We start from the raw sequence: 21963 nt of genomic DNA on the forward strand, positions 1-21963 counted from the left end.
TGTCCTGGACTTCCCTAACATCGGGAACAATCTTCCTGCATCTAGCCTGTCCAACCCCTTAAGAATTTTGTAAGTTTCTATAAGATCCCCTCTCAATCTCCTAAATTCTAGAGAGTATAAACCAAGTCTATCCAGTCTTTCTTCATAAGACAGTTCCTCCTCTTCTCCTTTCTAAAGGTCCATCCTTTTATTCTGAGGCTGCGACCTCTGATCCAAGACTCTCCCGCTGGTCTGCAACTGTGGTGAGAAACGACGGAATTCACCGGGCAAAAATATTATCTTGGAAAGACCTTTGTAAAAGTGGCGCATGAACAAACGTGTTCTGAAATCATTAGTCTCCACCTACATTAATGGGCGGAGGATGCCTGCCACCACCACACACAAGAAGCGACAACAGACACCATTGTGTCCAGATGCCCAGACGTGTGTTGAACTCTGGCTGGACAACATCTAATCTTGTGTGTGGACTCTACCAGAAGATCTACTTCTTTATTCTTTGGAGCGCAGAAGGTTAAGGGGGGACTTGATAGAGGTTTTTAAAATGATGAGAGGGATAGACAGAGTTGACGTGGAAAAGCTTTTCCCACTGAGAGTAGGGAAGATTCAAACAAGGGGACATGACTTGAGAATTAAGGGACAGAAGTTTAGGGGTAACATGAGGGGGAACTTCTTTACTCAGAGAGTGGTGGCAGTGTGGAATGAGCTTCCAGTGAAGGTGGTGGAGGCAGGTTCGTTTTTATCATTTAAAAATGAATTGGATAGTTATATGGATGGGAAGGGAATGGAGGGTTATGGTCTGAGCACAGGTATATGGGACTAGGGGAGATTATGTGTTCAGCAACATTGTTATATGGTTATATGGTAACTTCATATACTTTGTTTGGTTAAAGGTGGCACAGCGGTAGAGTTGCTGCCTCTCAGCACCAGAAACCCAGGCTCAATCCTAACTACGGGTGCTGTCTCTATGGAGTTTGCACGTTCTCCCTGTGACCGGTGTGGGTTTTCTCCGGGAGCTCCGGTTTCCTCCCACACTCCAAAGACGTGCAGGTTTGTAGGTTAATTGGCTTTGATGTTTTAAAAACTGTAAACTGTCGCTAGTGTGTGTAGGATAGTGTTAGTGTATGGGAATCACAGGCGGGTGCGGACTTGGTTGGCCAATTTCCTCACTGAATCTCTAAACTAAACTAAAACCACCGATAGACACCATCTATACATCTTGTTTCCCCGACACTCAGTCTGAACAAGGGTCTCGACCCGAAACGCCACCCATTCCTTCTCTCCGGAGATGCTGCCTGTCCCGCTGAGTTACTCCAGCTTTTATGTGTCTACGGTTTAAACCAGCATCTGCAGTTCCTTCCACCACATTAAACTAACACCACTATTTTAGTAAAGACATTTTGTGAAACCCCTTCAGTAAAATATTGCGATAAATAATAACACGTTTGTAAAAGTTCCTACCGCTATACACTTCTCAAAGGCCGTGATCCTATCATGAGCCACCTCTTCACGAATAGCTACATACATGTAAGGGACATAGCTGAGGAAGTATATGATCCCACCACACGCTGAGGCTAGCTTTGCCTTGGAGTAGACCACAGAGATCAGGAAACTGTAATAGAATAGAATAGAATAGAATAGTTTCTTTATTGCCATTGTAACATGAATCATGTACAACGAAATTTAAAAATGTCAGCCAGTCAGTGCACCATTCAAACATTTCTAAAAGCTAACGATACATACAAGATAAAATATTAAAAGATAAACAACTAAATAAATATCACGACAATAGCATATACACCCAACCCTCCATCCTTCTGTTGATTCCACAGTGTACCACAGTCCCTTAGTCTGTATCGCCCCTGCGTTCCTTGGCGGCTACATTTAGTGCTTTTATAGCAGTGGGGTAAAAACTGTTTTTTAGTCTGTTCGTCCTTGTCCTTGCAGATCTGTACCGTCTGCCTGACGGCAACAGTTCAAACAGGGAGTGTCCGGGGTGGGAAATGTCCTTTATGATACTCTGGGATTTTTTCAATAGGTCAAAAAAAGAGTTAGTGCAGACCAGCCTCCCTTCCATTGACTCCATCTACACCTCACGCTGCCTCGGCAAGGCCAGCAGCATCATCAAGGGCCAGTCCCACCCTGGCCACTCCCTCTTCTTTAGATTGTTGATTAGTACGGGTGCAGGAGGTTAAGGGGAGAAGGCAGGAGAATGGGGTTAGGAGGGTGAGATAGATCAGTCATGATTGAATGGTGGAATAGACTTGACGGGCCGAATGGCCTAATTCTGCACCTATCTCTTATGATCATATGACCTTCTCCCCTCTCCCATCAGGCAAAAGGTACAGGTGTGAAAACGCACACCTCCATATTTAGGGACAGTTTCTTCCCAGCTGTTGTCAGGCAACTGAACCATCCTACCACAACCAGACAGCGGTCCTGAGTTAGCAACTACCTCAATGGTGACCTTCGGACTTTACTGTGTTTACAATAAAGGATACTTTAATTTACTTTTTTTTAATTTTTTTTTTTAGTTACTCCAGCACTCTGTGAAACGTCACCTATCCATGTTCTCCACAGATGCTGCCTGACCCACTGAGTTACTCCAGCACTCTGTGAAACGTCACCTATCCATGTTCTCCACAGATGCTGCCTGGCCCGCTGAGTTATGGTGCAGCAGCATCTATGGAGCTAAGGAAATAGGCAACGTTTCGGGCCGAAATCCTTCTGGAAATAGGCAACGTTTCAGGCCGAAATCCTTCTGGAAATAGGCAACGTTTCGGGCCGAAACCCTTACGGGTTTCGGCCCGAAACATTGCCTATTTCCTTAGTGCCATGGATGCTGCCTGACCCGCTGAGTTACTCCAGCACTCTGTGAAACGTCACCTATCCATGTTCTCCACAGATGCTGCCTAACCCGCTGAGTTACTCCAGCGTTTTGTGTCTGTATAACTACTTTAGCAGGTCAGCGATATTCATAAATATAATTTTAACGGCAGGGTGATTGAAAAAAGGTCACTTTGAGTAAAGGCTGTCGCTCATTTATTCAGCATTGACATCAAGAAACCAAATGTCAAACTCTCGACGTCAGCAGGAGATGAAACGGCGAAGGTAATCACATCTTAATGAGCTGCAACGAGCTGATCGAATGGCCAGCTCTCTCCGATTAGCTGGGGTGCTTAACACGTTGCAAGTGGCACGTTGGATATCCACATGTTCGTGGCCAGCTGCTACCGCAAGGTTAGGTCGGGGAAGTGGCAGATGAAGTGCAATTAGTGCAAATAGGTGCAAGAAGTTCTGAAGCAGATGGACCAAGGTGTCAACAATGAGGTGGATAGTAGTTCAGGACCGCTCTCTGGTTGTTGGTAGGATGGTTCAGTTGCCTGATAACAGCTGGGAAGAAACTGCCTCTGGTCCAAGACAGTCCAGGAGGCCCGGAACAGCCTGGGACTCGCCTCGTACAGGCACCGCTCAATAGAACTAGAACGTGGGCTTTGTACATGGCACCTCCTGCATGCGACTCAGGGGACGTTTCCTGTATACTTGCTCATGGAGGATCGCGGGGTGACGATACTCTACCAGACTGCTTGTAAGGAAAAGAAAGTCACTCCCTTAATAATTAACGTATGTGACTGAGAATAAATTCTCCCCGCGACAATAGACAATAGGTGCAGGAGTAGGCCATTCGGCCCTTCGAGCCACCACCGCTATCCAATGTGATCATGGCTGATCATCCCCAATCAGTACCCCGTTCCTGCCATCTCCTCATATCCCCTGACTCTGCTATCTTTAAGAGCCCTATCTAGCTCTCTCTTGAAAGCATCCAGCGAACCGGCCTCCACCAGAGAATTCCACACACACACACAGCTCTCTGTGTGAAAAAGTTGACCTGCGTGAGTTTTCTCCGAGATCTTCAGTTTCCTCCCACACTCCAAAGACGTGCAGGTTTGTAGGTTAATTGGCAAATGTAAAAATGTGTGGGATAGTGTTAGTGTGCGGGGATCGCTGGCCGGTGTGGACTCGGTGGGCCGAAGGGCCTGTTTCCGTGCTGTATCTCTAAGCTATTGACTCTCCCACCGGCAGAAACATCTTTAATTGTATTTGGAACAAACGGCAACTTAACTCACCAGAACATGATGGTGGCAATGGCGTAGATGGTGAGGAACAGCCAGATGATGAAGGGGTCACTGTGCATCAGGACCTTGCCGTATTTGAGGATACCCGTCAGGGCAGTGACCGAAATGGAGAGCTGCACGAAGCCGGTGATGAACCAGGCAACCCAGTGCACGGCATTGTTCAACCCCATCATCTTCATCACCTGCAAGAGGCACAGAAACAAACGGGAGATGACCGAGTCATTTGGCTCATCGGTAGACAATTAAAGGGCCTGTCCCACGGTACGAGTTCATTCCAAGAGAATGAACATAGCGGGTACATCGGAGCTCGGGGACGTCTCTTAGTGCTAACGGCGGGTACTCGGGAAGACTCGCTAACGGCAGGTAAGCGCGGGAAGACTCGTGAAGATTTTTCAACATGATGAAAAATGTCCCCGAGTACCGACGAGTGGCCATTACCGTAAACCTCCGAGTTCGAATCAGGGCAAACTCGGGAGAACTCTTGGAATGAAGTTGTACCGTTGGACGGGGGTTTTCATTGTTTATTTATTGAGTATGTGTGCATGTATATGTATCTATTTTTTGTCTCTCTCGTTATGTACTATGTTTACATATTGTGTTGTGCTGCAGCGAGTAAGAATGTCATTGTTCTATCTGGGACACATGACAATAAAACTCTCTAGACTCAAACACAAAAGCTTTTCGCTGTACATGACAATAAACTGAACGAAGCGATTAGTCGAAGCCCACCTCTTTGAGCCGGTGTTCCTTCTCAGCGACAATGTGTTGTATCATCATCGCCACAGAGTAGACCCAGGATATGACCATGCAGAGTGGCATCATGTGCTCAATCACAAACAGGAAACTGGACGAAAGGGAACACAAGATCTTTCATTAGAACTACACTTTACTACTTGTCATCAATGTAAAATCGCCCCCTAGTGTGCGTAGGATAGTGTTAGTGTGCGGGGATCGCTGGTCAGCGTGGACTCGGTGGGCCGAAGGGCCTGTTTCAACGCTGTCTCTCTAAACTAAACTTAACTTAACGTCCTTTACAAAAATCTGTGGCAGCTTTTGATTTGACAAACAAATCTACCGCAGCGCAGCAGTAGAGTTGCTGCCTCACAGCGCCAGAGACCCGAGTTCGTTCCTAACTACGGGCGCTGTCTGTACGGAGTTTGCACGCTCTCCCCGTGACCTGCGTGTGTTTTCTCCGGCTGCTCTGATTTCCTCCCACACTCCAAAGACGTACAGGTTTGTAGGTCAATTGGCCATCTGTAATATTATAAAATGTCTCTAGTGTGTGTAGGAGAGTGTTAGCATGCTGGGATCCATCGCTGGTCGGCGCGGGCTCTGGGAGTTTTCTCAACGTGCTCCAGTCTCATCTCACATCCCAAAGATGTGATGGTTTGTAGGTTAATTCACCTCTGTAAATTGACCTAGGATGGGATGACTTTAGTCAGAGGGTGGTGAATCTGTGGAATTCTTTGCCACAGAGGACGGTGGAGGTCAAGTCAGTGGATATATGTAGACTCGGACACAGTGGGCCAAAGGGCCAGTTTTCCCGCTGAATCTATAAACTAAACTAAAGTGTGGTTATCATAAGCAATTGGATTCACACAGCACGTTGATACAGCTTTCAAACTGTTCCTTGGGGTTTTGTGAGCGATACAGTTTATTTAAATTGTACTGTTGGGAGGTTTCTAAGGCAGGTTAAATTGAATTAGAGCAAGAATACTATATTTGAGGCTTTCAGACTTTCTCCGATTGGTTCCAAGATATAATCAGGCGTACAAAACCCAGCTGGTGATGAGCAAAAGGAATGCCTTCCTTTGGCCTTTCAATCAGAGGACCTCACACCTCAGGAGGACGTTTTAGGTCTGCTTTTAGTGTTAGTTTTAGAGATACAGTGTGGAAACAGGCACTTCGGCCCATCGAGTCCGCGCCGACCAGCGATCCCCGCACACTAACACTATCTTACACACACTAGGGACAATTTACATTTACACCAAGCCGATTAACCTACAAACCTGTACGTCTTTGGAGTGTGGGAGGAAACCGAAGATCTCGGAGAAAACCCACGCAGGTCACGGGGAGAACGTACAAACTCCGTACAGACAGCGCCCGTAATCAGGATGGAACCCGGGTCTCTGGCGCTGTGAGGCAGCAACTCTACCGCTGCACCACCGTGCCTCCCATAACATGATAGAAACCTCTATATATCTTCAATAAAATCAGCCAATCTTCTCATTTTAATTCATTGTGGGACTAAGGGACTCTATTCCTTGGAGCACAGGAGGACGAGGGGAGTTCATATTGAGGTGTATAAAATCTCTGTGTAGACGCAAGTCTTTTACCCAGACTGGGTGAATCGAGAACCAGAGGACATAGTTTCAAGGTGAAGGGGAAAAGATTTAATAGGAATCTGAGGGGTAACTTTTTCACACAGTATATTGAACAAGCTGCCGGAGGAGGTAGTTGAGGCTGAGACTATCCCAACGTCTAAGAAAGTTAGACAGGTACATGGATAGGACAGGTTTGGAGGGATATGGACCAAGCGCAGGCAGGTGGGACTAGTGTAGATGGGACATGTTGGCTGGTGTGGACAAGTTGGGCCGAAGGGCCTGTTTCCATGCTGTATCACTCTGTGACTCTTGTGCTGAATTTAGAAGGCAATGGCTATAACCACGGGGGTCCTTCTTACGTTTAGGGACACAGCATGGAAACAGGCCATTCATCCCTTCACCCCTGACCTTTCCTCCTTTCCTCCGGCTTCATAATTCCCACCACCTTCTATTTCACAATTCCCGTGTTTTCATCCCTGGCCTTTGTTCAACCATCTGCCGATCTAGCTCCGCGGGCCAACGGAATCAAGGGATATGGGGAGAAGGCAGGAACGGGGTACTGGTTCTGGATGGTGTCCTGGCTCGAAGGGCCGAATGGCCTACACACCTGCACCTATGGTCTATGTTTCTCAGGTGACCCACCTCTCCCACACGCCCACGCTGTACATATACTTACTCATCCCTAGTGTAGCAGGGGTAGGGGAACATCTGCACATAGTTCCCGGGCTCCACCACATCATGGCCCACAAACGTGTTGATGATGGCCCGTTCCATCATATCTGTAATGACACAACACACATGAATGAGGGAGTGAATTAGTGAATGAGCCAGAGAGACAGAGAGACAGAGAGAGACAGAGACAGACAGAGACAGAGACAGACAGAGACAGAGAGAGAGAGGCAGAGAGAGACAGAGAGAGCGAGAGAGAGCGAGAAAGAGAAACCGAGAGAGACAGAGAGAGACACACACAGAGCGATAGAGAGAGATAGTGAGACAGAGACAGAGACAGAGAGAGAGATAGAGACAAAGAGAGAGACAGAGAGAGCAAGAGAGAGAGAGAGAGAGAGAGAGAGACAGAGAGAGAGAGAGAGAGAGAGAGAGAGACAGAGAGAGAGAGAGGGCAGCAGGCGATGGATGGTAAGGCAAGAGACGGCTGCTTGCCCCTCTTTCGGGCCTACGACCATGCACGTGTGTCCCTGGAGAGGGAACATGCGGTGCTCACGGGGACTTTGGAGGTATTCCGTGGGCGCTGGGCACCGCGTGGGGTTGAGAGTATTGTGAATAATGATTGTAATGTTGTACTATAATGACACGATATAATGTAAGTTCGTTTTGTGTATGACTTGATCTGTTGTAGTATTTGATGTGTTGAATAAAGTCTTTGAAAAAGAAAAAAAAAAGAGACAGAGAGAGAGAGAGAGAGAGACAGAGAGACAGAGAGACAGAGAGACAGAGAGACAGAGAGACAGAGAGACAGAGAGACACAAAGATTGAGAGCAACAAGGATTTGCAGATGCTGGAATCTTGAGTAAAACATGAAGTGCTGGAGTAACTCAGCTGGTCAAGCAGCAACTCTGGAGGACAAGAATAGGTGACGTATCAGGTTAGGAACCTTCTTCAGATGAAACCTGGTGAAATTGAAGGGGTGACGTGTGATTTAAAGGCCACACCACATCGCTGTGGGACCCACCTTGAATCCAGACAAAGCCATAGAGGAAATAGAACCTCCCTCCGGTGTTGGGGCCGGGCCTCCAGTAGGCACGACGGATTTCATTGGTCTTCTCCGTAAAGCTGGAGTTTTGGCGTATTTTCAACATCACATGAGGGGGAAGAGTGCCGTCCTCCTTGGTCTGAAATATCACACCTTGAGGAAGAAGCAGACATATTTTTCATCATTTCTGTAAGCATCATATCAGTTAGTTCAGTTTAGTTTATTGTCCCGTGTACCGAGGTACAGTGAAAAGCTTTTGTTGCGTGCTAACCAGTCAGCGGAAAGACAACACATGATTACGATCGAGCCGTCCACAGTGTACAGTGTAGTTACAGTGTATTCCAGTATACTTACAGTACAGATACATGATAAGGGAATAACGTCTAGTGCAGGGTAAAGTCAGCAAAGTCCGATCAAGGATAGTCTGCGGGTCACCAATGAGGTAGATAGTAGTTCTGGACTGCTCTCTGGTTGTGGTAGGATGGTTCAGTTGCCTGATAACAGCTGGGAAGAAACTGTCCCTGAATCTGGAGGTGTGTGTTTTCACACTTCTGTACCTTTTGCCGGATGGGAGAGGGGAGAAGAGGGAGTGGCCGGGGTGAGACTGGTCCTTGATGATGCTGCTGGCCTTGCCGAGGCAGCGTGAGGTGTAGATGGAGTCCATGGAAGATATTATCTCAATTGAGATATCATCCCAAAATTGGGGCAGTGTCATTGCTATTTTCATATTAGGATACAATTTATAGGAAAGATGTTGTCAAGTTGAAAAGGTTTTACAAGGATTTTGCCAGGACTATAGGGAGCTATAGGGAGACGTTGAGTAGGCTGGGGCTCTTGGGAATATTCCTTGGTGGGCAGAAGGTTGAGGTGTGATCTTATAGAGAAGTATAAAATCATGAGAGAAATAGATTAGGTAGATGCACACAGTCGCTTTCAAAAAGTAGAGGAATCGAGAACCAGGGGACATATGCTTTAGGTAAACACCTTTTCACCAGAGAGTTGTGAGTGTGGAATTCTCTGCCTCAGAGGGCGGTGGAGGCCGGTTCTCTGGATACTAAATAGGGCTCTTAAATATAGCGGAGTCAGGGGATATGGGGAGAAGGCAGGAACGGGGTACTGATTGGGGATGATCAGCCATGACCACATTGAATGGAGGCTCGAAGGGCCGAATGGCCTCTACTCCTGCACCTATTGTCTATTGTCTATTGTCTAAAATACTTACTGGCAAATACGGTGACATTTTCATGATACGCTCGGTTCAAGGTGTAGTTGACGATGCTCTCCTCATTGGGGAAGCCCTTAAATATGTCCACACTCACCTGGAGAAACAATGGATACAATCATTACCAGAAGAACTCTTGACACATTGGCCTTCATCAGCATTGAGTATAGGGGTTGTGAGGTCATGTTACAGCTCCATCAGATGTTGGTGAGGCCACATTTGTGCTCAGTTCTGGGCACCATGATGTTGTCAAGTTGGAGAAGGTACAGAGAAGAGTCACAAGGATGTTACCGGGACTAGAGGGCCTGAGCTATAGGGAGAGGTTGAGCTAACTGGGTCTCTAATCCATAGAGCACCAGAGGACGAGGGGGGATCTTATAGAGGTGTATAAAATCATGAGAGCAATAGATCGGGTAGATGCACAGAGTCTCTTGCCCAGAGTAGGTGAATCGAGGACCAGGGAACATAGGTTTAAGGTGAAGGGGAAAAGATTTAATAGGAATCTGAGGGGGTAACATTTTCACACAAAGGGTGCTGGGTGTATGGAACAAGCTGCCAGGGGAGGTAGTTGAGGCAGGGGCTATCCCAACGTTTAAGAAACAGTTAGACTGGTACATGTTAAGAGGGATATGGACCAAACTCTCTGACTCTAAGAACAACGAGCTAAATATATGAATCAAAGTGCTGGGGTAACTCAATGCATGAATGAATGAATGTATGATTGATTGAATGAATGAATGAATGTATGATGAATGTATGATGAATGAATGAATGAATTAATGGATGAATGATTGAATGATTGAATGATTGAATGATTGAATGTATGAATGAATGTATGCATGGATGAATGAATGAATGAATGCATGAATGAATGAATGACTACTTTATTGTTACATAGGACAAGTCACGGTGAAATTCTTTGCGTTGCTCCCACTTCAGGAAGCTGAGGAATGTCAATGGGTCTGGCAGCTTCCCTTGGAAACATGGATGGGTGACGTTTCGGGTCGAGATACTTCTTCAGGAGGGTCACCTCTTCATCAGTCTGAAGAAAGATCCCCACCAAAAAAGACACCTATCCATGTTCTCCAGAAATGCTACCTGACCTGATGAGTTACTCCAGCACTTTGTGTCCTGTCCTGTGTCCCGTGGATGGCAGGGTGTGTGCCGCAGCGGGTAGAGCTGCTGTTTAACAGTTCTGGAGGCCCGGGTTAAATCCCTACTACTGGCGCTGTCTGTACGGAGTTTGTACGTTCTCCTCGTGACCGCGTGGGTTTTCGTCGAGATCCTCGAGGTTTCCTCCCACACTCCAAAGGTGTACAGGGTTTGTAGGTTAATTGACTTGGTGTAAATCTACCTTGTCCCTTGTGTGTGTAGGATAGTGTTCATGTGTGCGGTGATCTTTGTTTGGCGCGGACTCTGTTGGCTGAAGAGCCTGTTTCCACGCTGTATCTCTAAACTAAATCCTTCTTCAATGTTTGTAGAAGGAGTCCAACCTCAAACGTCACCTACTCCTTTACTCCAGAGATGCTGCCTGACCCGCTGAGTTCCTCCAGCATCCAGCTATCGGGGCGTCATTTACTCCGAGCGGACAGGACATCAGACTCTGGTAAGACCAGAGGGGGGGGTCTGTGCATTTATGTAAACAAATCATGGTGCACGGACTCCACCATCATCGAGAGTCAATGCTCAGCTAACCTTGAGTTCCTCTTGGTTAGATGCAGACCGTTCTATCTGCCCAGAGAGTTCACCTCCACTGTTGTGACTGCAGCCTATATCCCTCCTGTTAATGCATTTCGTTGTCTCTGTACTGTACACTGACAATGACAATTAAAATTGAATCTGAATCTGAAACGTCACCTATCATGTTCTCCACAGATGCTGCCTGATCCGCTGAGTTACGGTGCAGCAGCATCTATGGAGCTAAGGAAATAGGCAACGTTTCGGGCCGAAACCCTTCTGGAAATAGGCAACGTTTCGGGCCGAAACCCGGAAGGGTTTCGGCCCGAAACGTTGCCTATTTCCATAGCTCCATAGATGCTGCTGCACCCGCTGAGTTACTCCAGCACTCTGTGAAACGTCACCTATCCATGTTCTCCACAGATGCATGTTCTGCCTGACCCACTGAGTTACTCCAGCACTCTGTGAAACGTCACCTATCCATGTTCTCCACAGATGCTGCCTGACCCGCTGAGTTACTCCAGCACTCTGTGAAACGTCACCTATCCATGTTCTCCACAGATGCTGCCTGACCCGCTGAGTTACTCCAGCACTCTGTGAAACGTCACCTATCCATGTTCTCCACAGATGCTGCCTGACCCGCTGAGTTTACTCCAGCACTCTGTGTCCTAGCATGTTCTCACCTTGGACATGAACTGTATCCACCCACAGGCTGCGTTATCGATGGTGTCCAGTTGCTGGAGCAGACTGCTGGAGTTGGGCATGGAGAAGTTGCTGTTGATGAAGTTCCTGATGATATCGCTGTCGGAGGCGTTCAGTACCTCTGGGCGCCTCTTCAAATCGGAGGTGAACTGCAAGACAGAGCACAAGCAAGCGAGAGCTCAGACAGCTGTGTGTCACCAAGCTTTGCATCACACCACCGCGCTTCTAGAATGAATGCATTGCACAGAAAGGCAAAACATTGGTAAAGGCTTTTGCGCACAGCAGCACAAGTTAAATAGAGTCATATAACATGGAAACAAGAAGGTAGACAAAAGTGCTGGAGAAACTCAGGAGGAGCAGCAGCATCTATGGAGCGAAGGAAATAGGCAACGTTTCGGGCCGAAACCCTTAGGGTTTCGGCCCGAAACGTTGCCTATTTCCTTTGGGTTTCGGCCCGAAACGTTGCCCATTTCCTTTGAGTTTTGGCCCGAAACGTTGCCTATTTCCTTTGGGTTTCGGCCCGAAACGTTGCCTATTTCCTTTGGGTTTCGGCCCGAAACGTTGCCTATTTCCTTCGCTCCACAGATGCTGCTGCACCCGCTGAGTTTCTCCAGCACTTTTGTCTACCTTCTTCTTTCCAGCATCTGCAGTTCCTCATTAAACAACATGGAAACAAGCCCTTCAGCCTAACTTACTCATGCAAACACGCACCTCCAGATTCAGGGACACTTTCTTCCCAGCTGCATTGTACCAGGCAACTGAGTCATCCTACCATCAACTAGGAAGTAGTCCTGAGCTACTATCTACCTCATTGGAGACCCTTAGACTATCTTTGATCGGACTATACTGGATCTCATTCTGACAGCGCTGTTTAACCATATAGCCATATAACAATTACAGCACGGAAACAGGCCATCTCGGCCCTACAAGTCCGTGCCGAACAACTTTTTTCCCTTAGTCCCACCTGCCTGCACTCATACCATAACCCTCCATTCCCTTCTCATCCATATGCCTATCCAATTTATTTTTAAATGATACCAATGAACCTGCCTCCACCACTTCCACTGGAAGCTCATTCCACACCACTACCACTCTCTGAGTAAAGGAGTTCCCCCTCATGTTACCCCTAAACTTCTGTCCCTTAATTCTGAAGTCATGTCCTCTTGTTTGAATCTTCCCTATTCTCAAAGGGAAAAGCTTCTCCACGTCAACTCTGTCTATCCCTCTCATCATTTTAAAGACCTCTATCCAGTCCCCCTTAACCTTCTGCGCTCCAGAGAATAAAGACCTAACTTGTTCAACCTTTCTCTGTAACTTAGTTGTTGAAACCCAGGCAACATTCTAGTAAATCTCCTCTGTACTCTCTCTATTTTGTTGACTATTTTGATTAAACCTATAGCGGGACAGGCAGTCAAAGCTTACAAAAATAATCATGCAGATCTTGAAATTTAATATACTAACAGGTATCTGCTATAATTTTCTGCTATAATATCAAGTCAAGTCAATTCAAGTTTATTTGTCACATACACATACGAGATGTGCAGTGAAATGAAAGTGGCAATGCTCGCGGACTTTTGTGCAAAAGACAAACAACAAAACAACCAAACAAATTATAAACACAATCATAACACACATATTCTTTTACATAATAAATAATGGAAGGAAAATCGTTCAGTAGAGTTAGTCCCTGGTGAGATAGGCGTTTACAGTCCGAATGGCCTCTGGGAAGAAACTCCATCTCAACCTCAATATATAATTAAGTATATATTATCTACTATAACGTTTGGAGTTACAGTATGATTTTTTATATGCTTGCATTTCTCAACCAGCAAGATGAAATAAAAAGTCGGGCTGATTTTTAAAAAATCGGTATTTTACAAAGCAAATCCGTACATCCGTATTCTGATCACATTTCCGTACAAAATACGGAAGATCGCGGCTACTTGGAATCACCAATGGACAATAAAAGAATGCAAGAAGGGACTGAACCTTGTCTGCTATTTAGTGCACAGGTGACATTGATGAAGGGAGCCAGGTTATGACAACACATACTTGCTGTAGCCAGCTGATGCGATTCTGTAGCTTGCCTTCTTCCAGAAAGGTACGGATTTCGGACGATATGTTCAGCCAGACTCTGGCGTAATGAGTGACGTTCCCAACAAACGCAAACGTTTCATTAGCCTGCAGAACGAAAAAAAGTCAGACAAAAGCAAAGGGTCAACTCACCTTATGCAGCATAAATGGAGCAATTGCATGTAATCTGCAATTGCAGAACATTCATAGAAACATAGGTGCAGGAGGCCATTCGGCCCTTCGAGCCAGCACCGCCATTCAATATGATCATGGCTGATCATCCAAAATCAGTACCCAGTTCCTGCTTTCTCCCCATATCCCTTGATTCCGTTAGCCCTTAAAGCTGAACTCGGAGTCCCGCCGATAGATTTCTCTGGTCCCTCCGTCCCCATTGTTTAATTATTCTGTATTTCCTGATTATTCTGTATGTTCTCTCTTTCTATTTTTTTTATTTCTTTATGCACAACTACTACGGACTGACGCAAAACTGCATTTCGTTGTATTCATACTTGTATTTGTGCGATGACATTAAAGTTGAATTGAATTGAATTGAATTGAATAAATCTAACTCTCTTGAAAACATCCCGTGAATCGGCCTCCACTGCCATCTTTGGCAGAGAATTCCACGGATTCACAACTCTCTGGGTGTAAATGATTTTCCTTTATTTCAACAATAAACCAGGCGTTCAAGGAGTCCATAGTGAAAGAGGTGCCGCCATGCTTTAGACGTACCCAATGTCCTGGCCTCCACACCCGTCTGCAGCAATGCATTTCACAGATTCACCACCTTCTGGCTAAAGAAATTCCTCATCTCCACTCTGAAGGTACGGCATTTTAATTTTAATATACATAGATATACATACACACACCCCCACAGATACACACACAGACACACACACATACACCCCACACACTCAGATACACACACACACACACACACACAGATACACACACACACACACACACTCACAGATACACACAGATACAGACACACACACACACACACACACACAGATATACATATACACACACATACACATGCACACACATACACACACACACACATATACACACATACATACACACACACACAGATATACACACACACACATATACACACACACACAGATATACACACACACACACACACACACACACACACACACACACACACACACACACACACACACACACACACATACACACACACAAATATACACACACACACACAAACATACACACACACACACACACAGATATACATACACACACACACACACAGACACACACACACACACACACACACACACACACACACACACACACACACACACACACACACACACACACACACACAGATATACATACACACACATACACTACACACACACACAGATATACACACACACACACACACAGATACACACACACACACGTATACACACACACACACAGATATATAATGTTTTATTCCAGTGTAAATCTTTCTTTAACAGATGAAAGATGGCGATATGTTGCTGCCTTTACGACAGTGCGAGCTACAGCCTGTAAACACACACGCCTGCCTTACTTATCCGCACTCCCCTTCCAATGTGTATTGATGTGTAGAGTCCATGATAACTCAGTGATGAATGGGATCCTGTGTGGGTGCTGGGCAGAGTAATGCGGAACACCTCCACCTTAAATCATGCCTTTGACAGCGAATAGTTGGAGCAGCAGGGAACTGCGAACTGGTCGAAATTGTGCCATTTATCACGGATTGTCACAGCTCAATAAATCTGTGGCGTTACTGGCAGCAACTTATTTTTGAATGTATCTGTTTTATACGTCTTCAATGCCTGGTTAACTCGGCAGGCATTGCCGTATATAATCAGTACACCATGCTTTAGACGAACCCAGTGTCATTTATACTGATGAAGGGTCTCGACCCGAAACGTCACCTATTCCTTCGCCCGAATAGACGCTGCATAACCCGCTGAGTTTCTCCAGCATTTTTTGTCCACCTTCTATAGTTTATTGTCAAAATCTCCACAAATTATCCCAGCTCTCTGTGCTTCTAACTGCACGAATAATTTTTCCACAGGAAGCAAATGAGATGGGTGAGGAGCTGTGTGGGTGGGTGCAACTCCGTAATAAATTTGTCAATCTCCTGACCTAAAACTAAGAACATTTCTTTTGATCGGAGATCTAATCCCTCAGAAAAATGCTTAGTAAGCTCTTTCTACATTCCTCTGCACATAACAGGAAATAACCTGTACACCAAAACCTGCTGACTGTGCAATTTGTTCTGTGTGGAATCGAGGTTTGATTTTTGTGTGCGTTTGTATATTTATTTGCAATTTGCTTTCACAAAGAAATCGAGTCATAGGGTGATACAGCGTGGAAACAGGCCCTTTCCCACACCGGCCAACATGTCCCAGCTACACTAGTCCCACCTGCCTGCGTTTGGTCCATATCCCTCCAAACCTGTCCTATCCATGTACCTGTCTAACTGTTTCTCAAACGTTGGGATAGTCCCAGCCTCAACTCCCTCCTCTGGCAGCTCGTTCCATACACCCACCACCCTCTGTGTGGAAAAAGTTACCCCTCGGATTCCTATTAAATCTTTTCCCCTTCACCTTGAACCCATGTCCTCTGGTCCTCGATTCCCCTACTCTGGGCAGGAGACTCCGTGCATCTACCCGATCTATTCCTCTCATACTGGCGACATTTAATGCAATCAATCTACTACATTTTATAAAGCACTTATTAAATCATTAATTTGTCACTGGAAGTCTTCTTGTGAAACCTTTACACATCTATAAGATGCAAAGCTGGGCTGGAGGAAGCTGCCCAGGTGTATAGGGGCATGTAACATTAAACTGCAGATAAACCCAAAATGCTGGAGTAACTCAGCAGGACAGGCAGCATCTCTGGAGAGAAGGAACGGGTGATGTTTCGGGTCGAGACCCTTCTTTAGATATACATTCCCAACATTAAGTTGTTTAGTGTCGAACAAATAATTGCAGTTGTGACATTATCACCATCAGCCAATGTGAATATCCATCCTGCATATCCAACAATGCTAAAAAAACAAGAAGCAAGGTCCCGGATAGCTCAGTCAGCAGAAAATCAAACTATTAATCTGAGGGTCCAGGGTTCAAGTCCCCGTTCAGGTATTGCCTTTATACTGCATCTAGGGCAGTGGTAGAGTTGCTGCCTCACAGCGCCAGAGGCCCGGTTCGATCCCGACTACGGGCGCTGTCTGTACGGAGTTTGTACGTTCTCCCCGTGACCTACGTGGGTTTTCTCCAAGATCTTCAGTTTCCTCCCACACTCCAAAGACGTGCAGGTTGGCAGGTTAATTATCTTGGTGTAAATGTAAAATTGTCCCTAATGTGCGTAGGGTAGTGTTAATGTTGGGGATCGCTGGTCGGCGTGGACTCTGTTTCAGCGCTGTATTTCTGAACTACACTAAACTAAACTAAATTAAGCAAGCCTTCAAGAACCAGAGGACATAGGTGAGGGGGGGGGGGAGATTTAATAGGAACCTGAGGGGTAACTTTTTCACACAAAAAAGATGGTGGGTACATGGAACGAGCTGCCGGAGGAGGTAGTTGAGGCTGGGACTATCACAACGTTTAAGAAAATATTTAGACAGGTACATGGATAGGACAGGTTTAGAGGGATATGGACCAAATGCAGGCAGGTGGGACTAGTGTAGATGGGACATGTTGGTCGGTGTGGGCAAGTTGGGCCGAAGGGCCTGTTTCCACTATACACATCAAACAGTACAAAGAATTACAAAGATACATTAAGAAATTGCATATTAGCCTAAAATATATATAAGCTATTGCACCAATGCCGTCTTAGCCTAGAAGTGAATCTATAGCAGCTTTTCAGAGGGCTGACTAATGCTTCAATTATGTGATTCTCTGACTTGTCCAGGCGACACATAAAACTAAACATCAGCTGTCTTAAGAGTGCCTCACAGGTTGGCACTCTAGTGGACACAAACAATTGACTGGCACTATGCCACCTATGAAGAACATCGATGATGCAACAAATCAGAGGAAATAAAGGCCAGAGATGAGAAGAAATCATCCAAATTATTCACATCAGGGACACTACACAACACTTCAGGGCAACAAAGGTACCACGACATATGGCCACTGATGAAGTGAGTACATGAAGCAAATGCTAATGATGTGTTTCCCGCTGGTATTATATGTAATGCTTGCTGTGAATCTGCTGGGATATTCAATCTAAGCATCTATTGCAGCAAGGATCAAACACATTGAGGCAGGTCAAACCACAAAGAAAGCCAAGCAGCCACGTTTCATTTTATCTCAATAAACAATAGACAATAGACAACAGGTGCAGGAGTAGGCCATTCGGCCCTTCGAGCCAGCACCGCCATTGATAGAAACATAGAAAAATAGGCGCAGGAGTAGGCCATTCAGCCCTTCAAGCCAGCACCACCATTCAATATGATCATGGCTGATCATTCCCAATCAGTACCCCGTTCCTGCCTTCTACCCATATCCCCTGACTCTGCTATATTTAAAAGCCCTATCCAACTCTCTCTTGAAAGCATCCAGAGAACCGGCCTCCACTTTTCATTTTTTTATTTCATTGTCTTTCAAGACGAGAGTTTAGAATGTATTCTGCCCACAAAATTAGCACTGGATTTGTGGCAAATAATTGGCCAGGATTGCATGCTGTACTTCAAATAAACATGTCTCAGTCTCAACTCATTTCCTTTCTTGGAATTTTTCGTGGAGCCAACATTTTGGCGTGTGTTAAAAAACATGAGCTTCACTTTCCCTAATCTAACCCACTTCAGTTACAGTCAATGAATCTGCCTGGACTGATAACACTGGTGAAGCATAAACAAGAGGCTTAATATTCCATGGCTCGGTCCAAGTCTTTTGTTTTTCAATAGGCGTTTGTTTATAGCTGGTGGATTAAGTACTTGAAGCCTTTCAAACCTTTACGTCTTTGGAGTTTGGGAGGAAACCAAAGATGTCGGAGAAAACCCACGCAGGTCACGGGGAGAACGTACAAACTCCGTATAGACAGCGCCCGTAGTCAGGATCGAACCCGGGTCTCTAGCGCTGTGAGGCAGCAACTCTACCGCTGCGCCACCGTGCTGCCTGGGTTCTGATAACATTCAAAGCACACTTCCTCAGATTCAGATTCAGATTCAGATTCAATTTTAATTGTCATTGTCAGTGTACAGTACAGAGACAACGAAATGCATTTAGCATCTCCCTTGAAGAGCGACATAGCAAATGGTTTAAATAAATAATAATAAGTGTCGGGGGGGGGGGGGGGGGGGGGGGGTGGCGGTACGGTTGAGTGGCAGTCACTAATATTCGAGGTACGTCAAATGTTGATGTTCTAGAGTGACAGCCGCACTAATATTCTAAAATAAATACCTAATTATTTTTTTTTGTTAAAAACTTGTTTCAAATCTATCTTACGAGTGAAGGTACTAATTCTGGATTTCTCAGCACGGGATGCTGCCTGAGCCCACCAGTTACTCCAGCATGTTGTACGGAGTTGCACGTTTTTTGTGTAAATCAGCACTCTGCAGTTCTATGGGTATCTTCCGGTCTTTTCCAAAATCTGGTTAGTATTGTTTGAAAAGCCTGTTTCCGCACAACTCTAAAAGTGTAAATAAATCATACGATTCTTGAAAGACACCATGGGAGAAGGACTGGCCTCCTGATGTGTCTTATGGAGATGTGGAGAAGGAGACTAATCGGTCTGGATTCAGAAATAGAAACAGGGCTAGATTATTAATAGTGAATAGCCAGCACGGTGGCGCAGCGGTAGAGTTGCTGCCTCACAGCGCCAGAGACCGGGTTCCATCCTGACTACGGGTGCTGTCTGTACGGAGTTTGCACGTTCTCCCCGTGACCTGCGTGGGTTTTCTCCGGGTGCTCCGGTTTCCTCCCACACTCCAGAGATGTACAGGTTTGTAGGTTAATTGGCTTGGTGTGAATGTTAAATTGTCCCTAGTGTGTGTAGGATAGTGTTGGTGTGTGTGTGGATCGCTGGTCGGTGCAGACTCGGTGGGCCGAAGGGCTGATTCCGTGCAGTATCTCTAAACTAAACTACATGGGGTTGAGTGGGAAAGATAGATCAGCCACGATTGAATGGCGGAGTTGACTCAATGGGCTGAACAGCCAAACTCTGTTCCTATGTCTTATTAGGAAATGACTCAATGTGTGTGAATAGCCAAACGTGTGTGTGTGTGTGTCTGTGTCCTGTGTGTGTGTGTGTATGTAGGAAATGTGCGTGCGTGTGTGTGCGTGTGTGTGCGTGTGTGTGCGTGTGTGTGTGTGTGTGTGTGTGTGTGTGTGTGCGCGTGTGTGTGCGTGTGTGTGTGTGTGTGTGTGCGCGTGTGTGTGTGTGCGTGTGTTTGTGTGTGTGTGAGTGTGTGTCTGTGTGTGTGTGCGTGTGTGTGTGTGCGTGTGTCTACACAGAGGAATACAAGTCGGCACCTCGGAAGGTCAGCCAATTATTGAGCTCAGTGTGAATGCAGAGGTGGAGTGTGGGTGGGATTCTGGTGGCTGTGTTGCCACGGCAATGCTCCCTACAAATTTATCTCTTAGTCCTGGATATTAAATTCAAACAAAACAGTTACAGTTGAGTGGAACAGTTATGTGGAAATTGATTTAAAAAAAAATTAAGCTATTTTGACCAATGAGGAAAATTTGGAAATGAATTTAAAATTCTGAATGGGATTTAGCATGATATTCGTCATCTCAAAGGTGACGCTTGTGGTCGGTTTGAGTTAGTTTAGTTCAGTTTAGTTTATTGTCACGTGTTCGGAGGTACAGTGCAAAGTTTATGTTGCGTGCTAACCAGTCAGCGGAAAGACAATACATGATTATAATCGAGCCGTCCACAGTGTACAGATACATGAAAATAACATTTAGATTCATACAGATATATATATTTTTTGCAAAATTGGTCTTAACGTTCTATACCATGGAATGACACAGATGGGAAACAAACTAAGCTCCCACCCTCCATATGTCTTGCCCCTATTCTGCACACAAACAACGTCCAAGAAAATCACACAGTCATTTTACAGAGTGCGGGAGGAAATCAGAGCATCTGGAGAAAACCCACGCAGTTCACGGGGAGATCGTACAAACTCCGTACAGACAGGATTGAACCCGGGACTCTGGCGCTGTGAGGCAGCAACTCTACCGCTGCACCACCGTGCCACACTCCCTTTCACAAGCATAATATAACTGTTTCCACAGGAACTATGATAAATATTGTCTACTAACATTCAGCAATTACACAATGAACAAATCACAAATTGCTGATGTAATATTGATCTTTTTTTTGCAACAGTAGCTTTTATAACTCATTTTGTTCACGTTACATTTGTCTTCTGCGCTTACAAAACCTAAATCAATATCACAGCTGTCATCTTTCATGGACTTGGCAATTTAAAATAGTTACTTTCCATTTTTGGTTATTTAATGGGCTTGTAGACTAATTAGATAACAATCCCCCCCCCTCCTCCTCCTTGTGAAAGAGTTCTCATAAACATTACATTTGCCAGAATAATTTGTTTGTCTCTTGTTATGTGGCCTCAGTTTACACAAGGATCTTTTTTTTATTTTTATTTTTTTATTAGAAGTACAATAATGTAGTACATAAGTATCTAATACGTAATGAGAGAATACAGTTCATGTACAACTTCTTGTTTCAAATTTAGCAGAATAGAACAGAGAATGAGAGTAGTCATGAGGAGGAGAGAATATCCTAAAGCCGTAGTGTTGGTTCGTGAGATAGTCAAGAAAACCCAAAGAAAAGGTAGAAGGAGAAAGAGTAGAAAAAAGAGAAGGAAAAAAAAAAGGCAGAGAGACAGAAAGGAAATAAAAAGAAAGAGATTGAGAGAGATATCTATTTAATATCTTAGTCCACCCTTCACCCGGCTCTGTAACGTTTAATTTCTAAGGCTGTGTTGCACCATATGCACCAAAGTCGATTAAAAGACCAAATCATTAAGAATTCGTCTGTTTTGCCTAATTCTCATTTCTTCAAGATGTAACATTTCAGACATAAAACGTCATAACGTCATGCGATAGGTTCAGAATTAGGCCATTCGGC

At 45.3% G+C, this 21963-nt stretch overlaps 1 protein-coding gene across 2 annotated transcripts in view; it reads right to left on the reverse strand.

Moving 5' to 3' along the window:
- abca2 (ATP-binding cassette, sub-family A (ABC1), member 2) overlaps positions 1–21963 on the reverse strand; it is a 327339-nt gene that overhangs the window by 195038 nt on the left and 110338 nt on the right. For both annotated transcript variants that reach the window (XR_008725992.1, XM_055660339.1), the window contains exons 11-18: positions 13822–13950; positions 11751–11918; positions 9391–9487; positions 8148–8321; positions 7134–7236; positions 4863–4977; positions 4125–4315; positions 1459–1609 (exon numbers count right to left, since the gene is read on the reverse strand). Coding sequence is in view for 1 of the 2 variants with exons in the window: in XM_055660339.1 (XP_055516314.1) it covers positions 1459–1609; positions 4125–4315; positions 4863–4977; positions 7134–7236; positions 8148–8321; positions 9391–9487; positions 11751–11918; positions 13822–13950 (1128 nt within the window). In the remaining variant the exon portion in view is untranslated. The remainder of the gene's footprint in view (positions 1–1458; positions 1610–4124; positions 4316–4862; positions 4978–7133; positions 7237–8147; positions 8322–9390; positions 9488–11750; positions 11919–13821; positions 13951–21963) is intronic.

The sequence above is a fragment of the Leucoraja erinacea genome, chromosome 31 (assembly GCF_028641065.1).
Source record: "Leucoraja erinacea ecotype New England chromosome 31, Leri_hhj_1, whole genome shotgun sequence".
NCBI lineage: Eukaryota > Metazoa > Chordata > Chondrichthyes > Rajiformes > Rajidae > Leucoraja > Leucoraja erinaceus.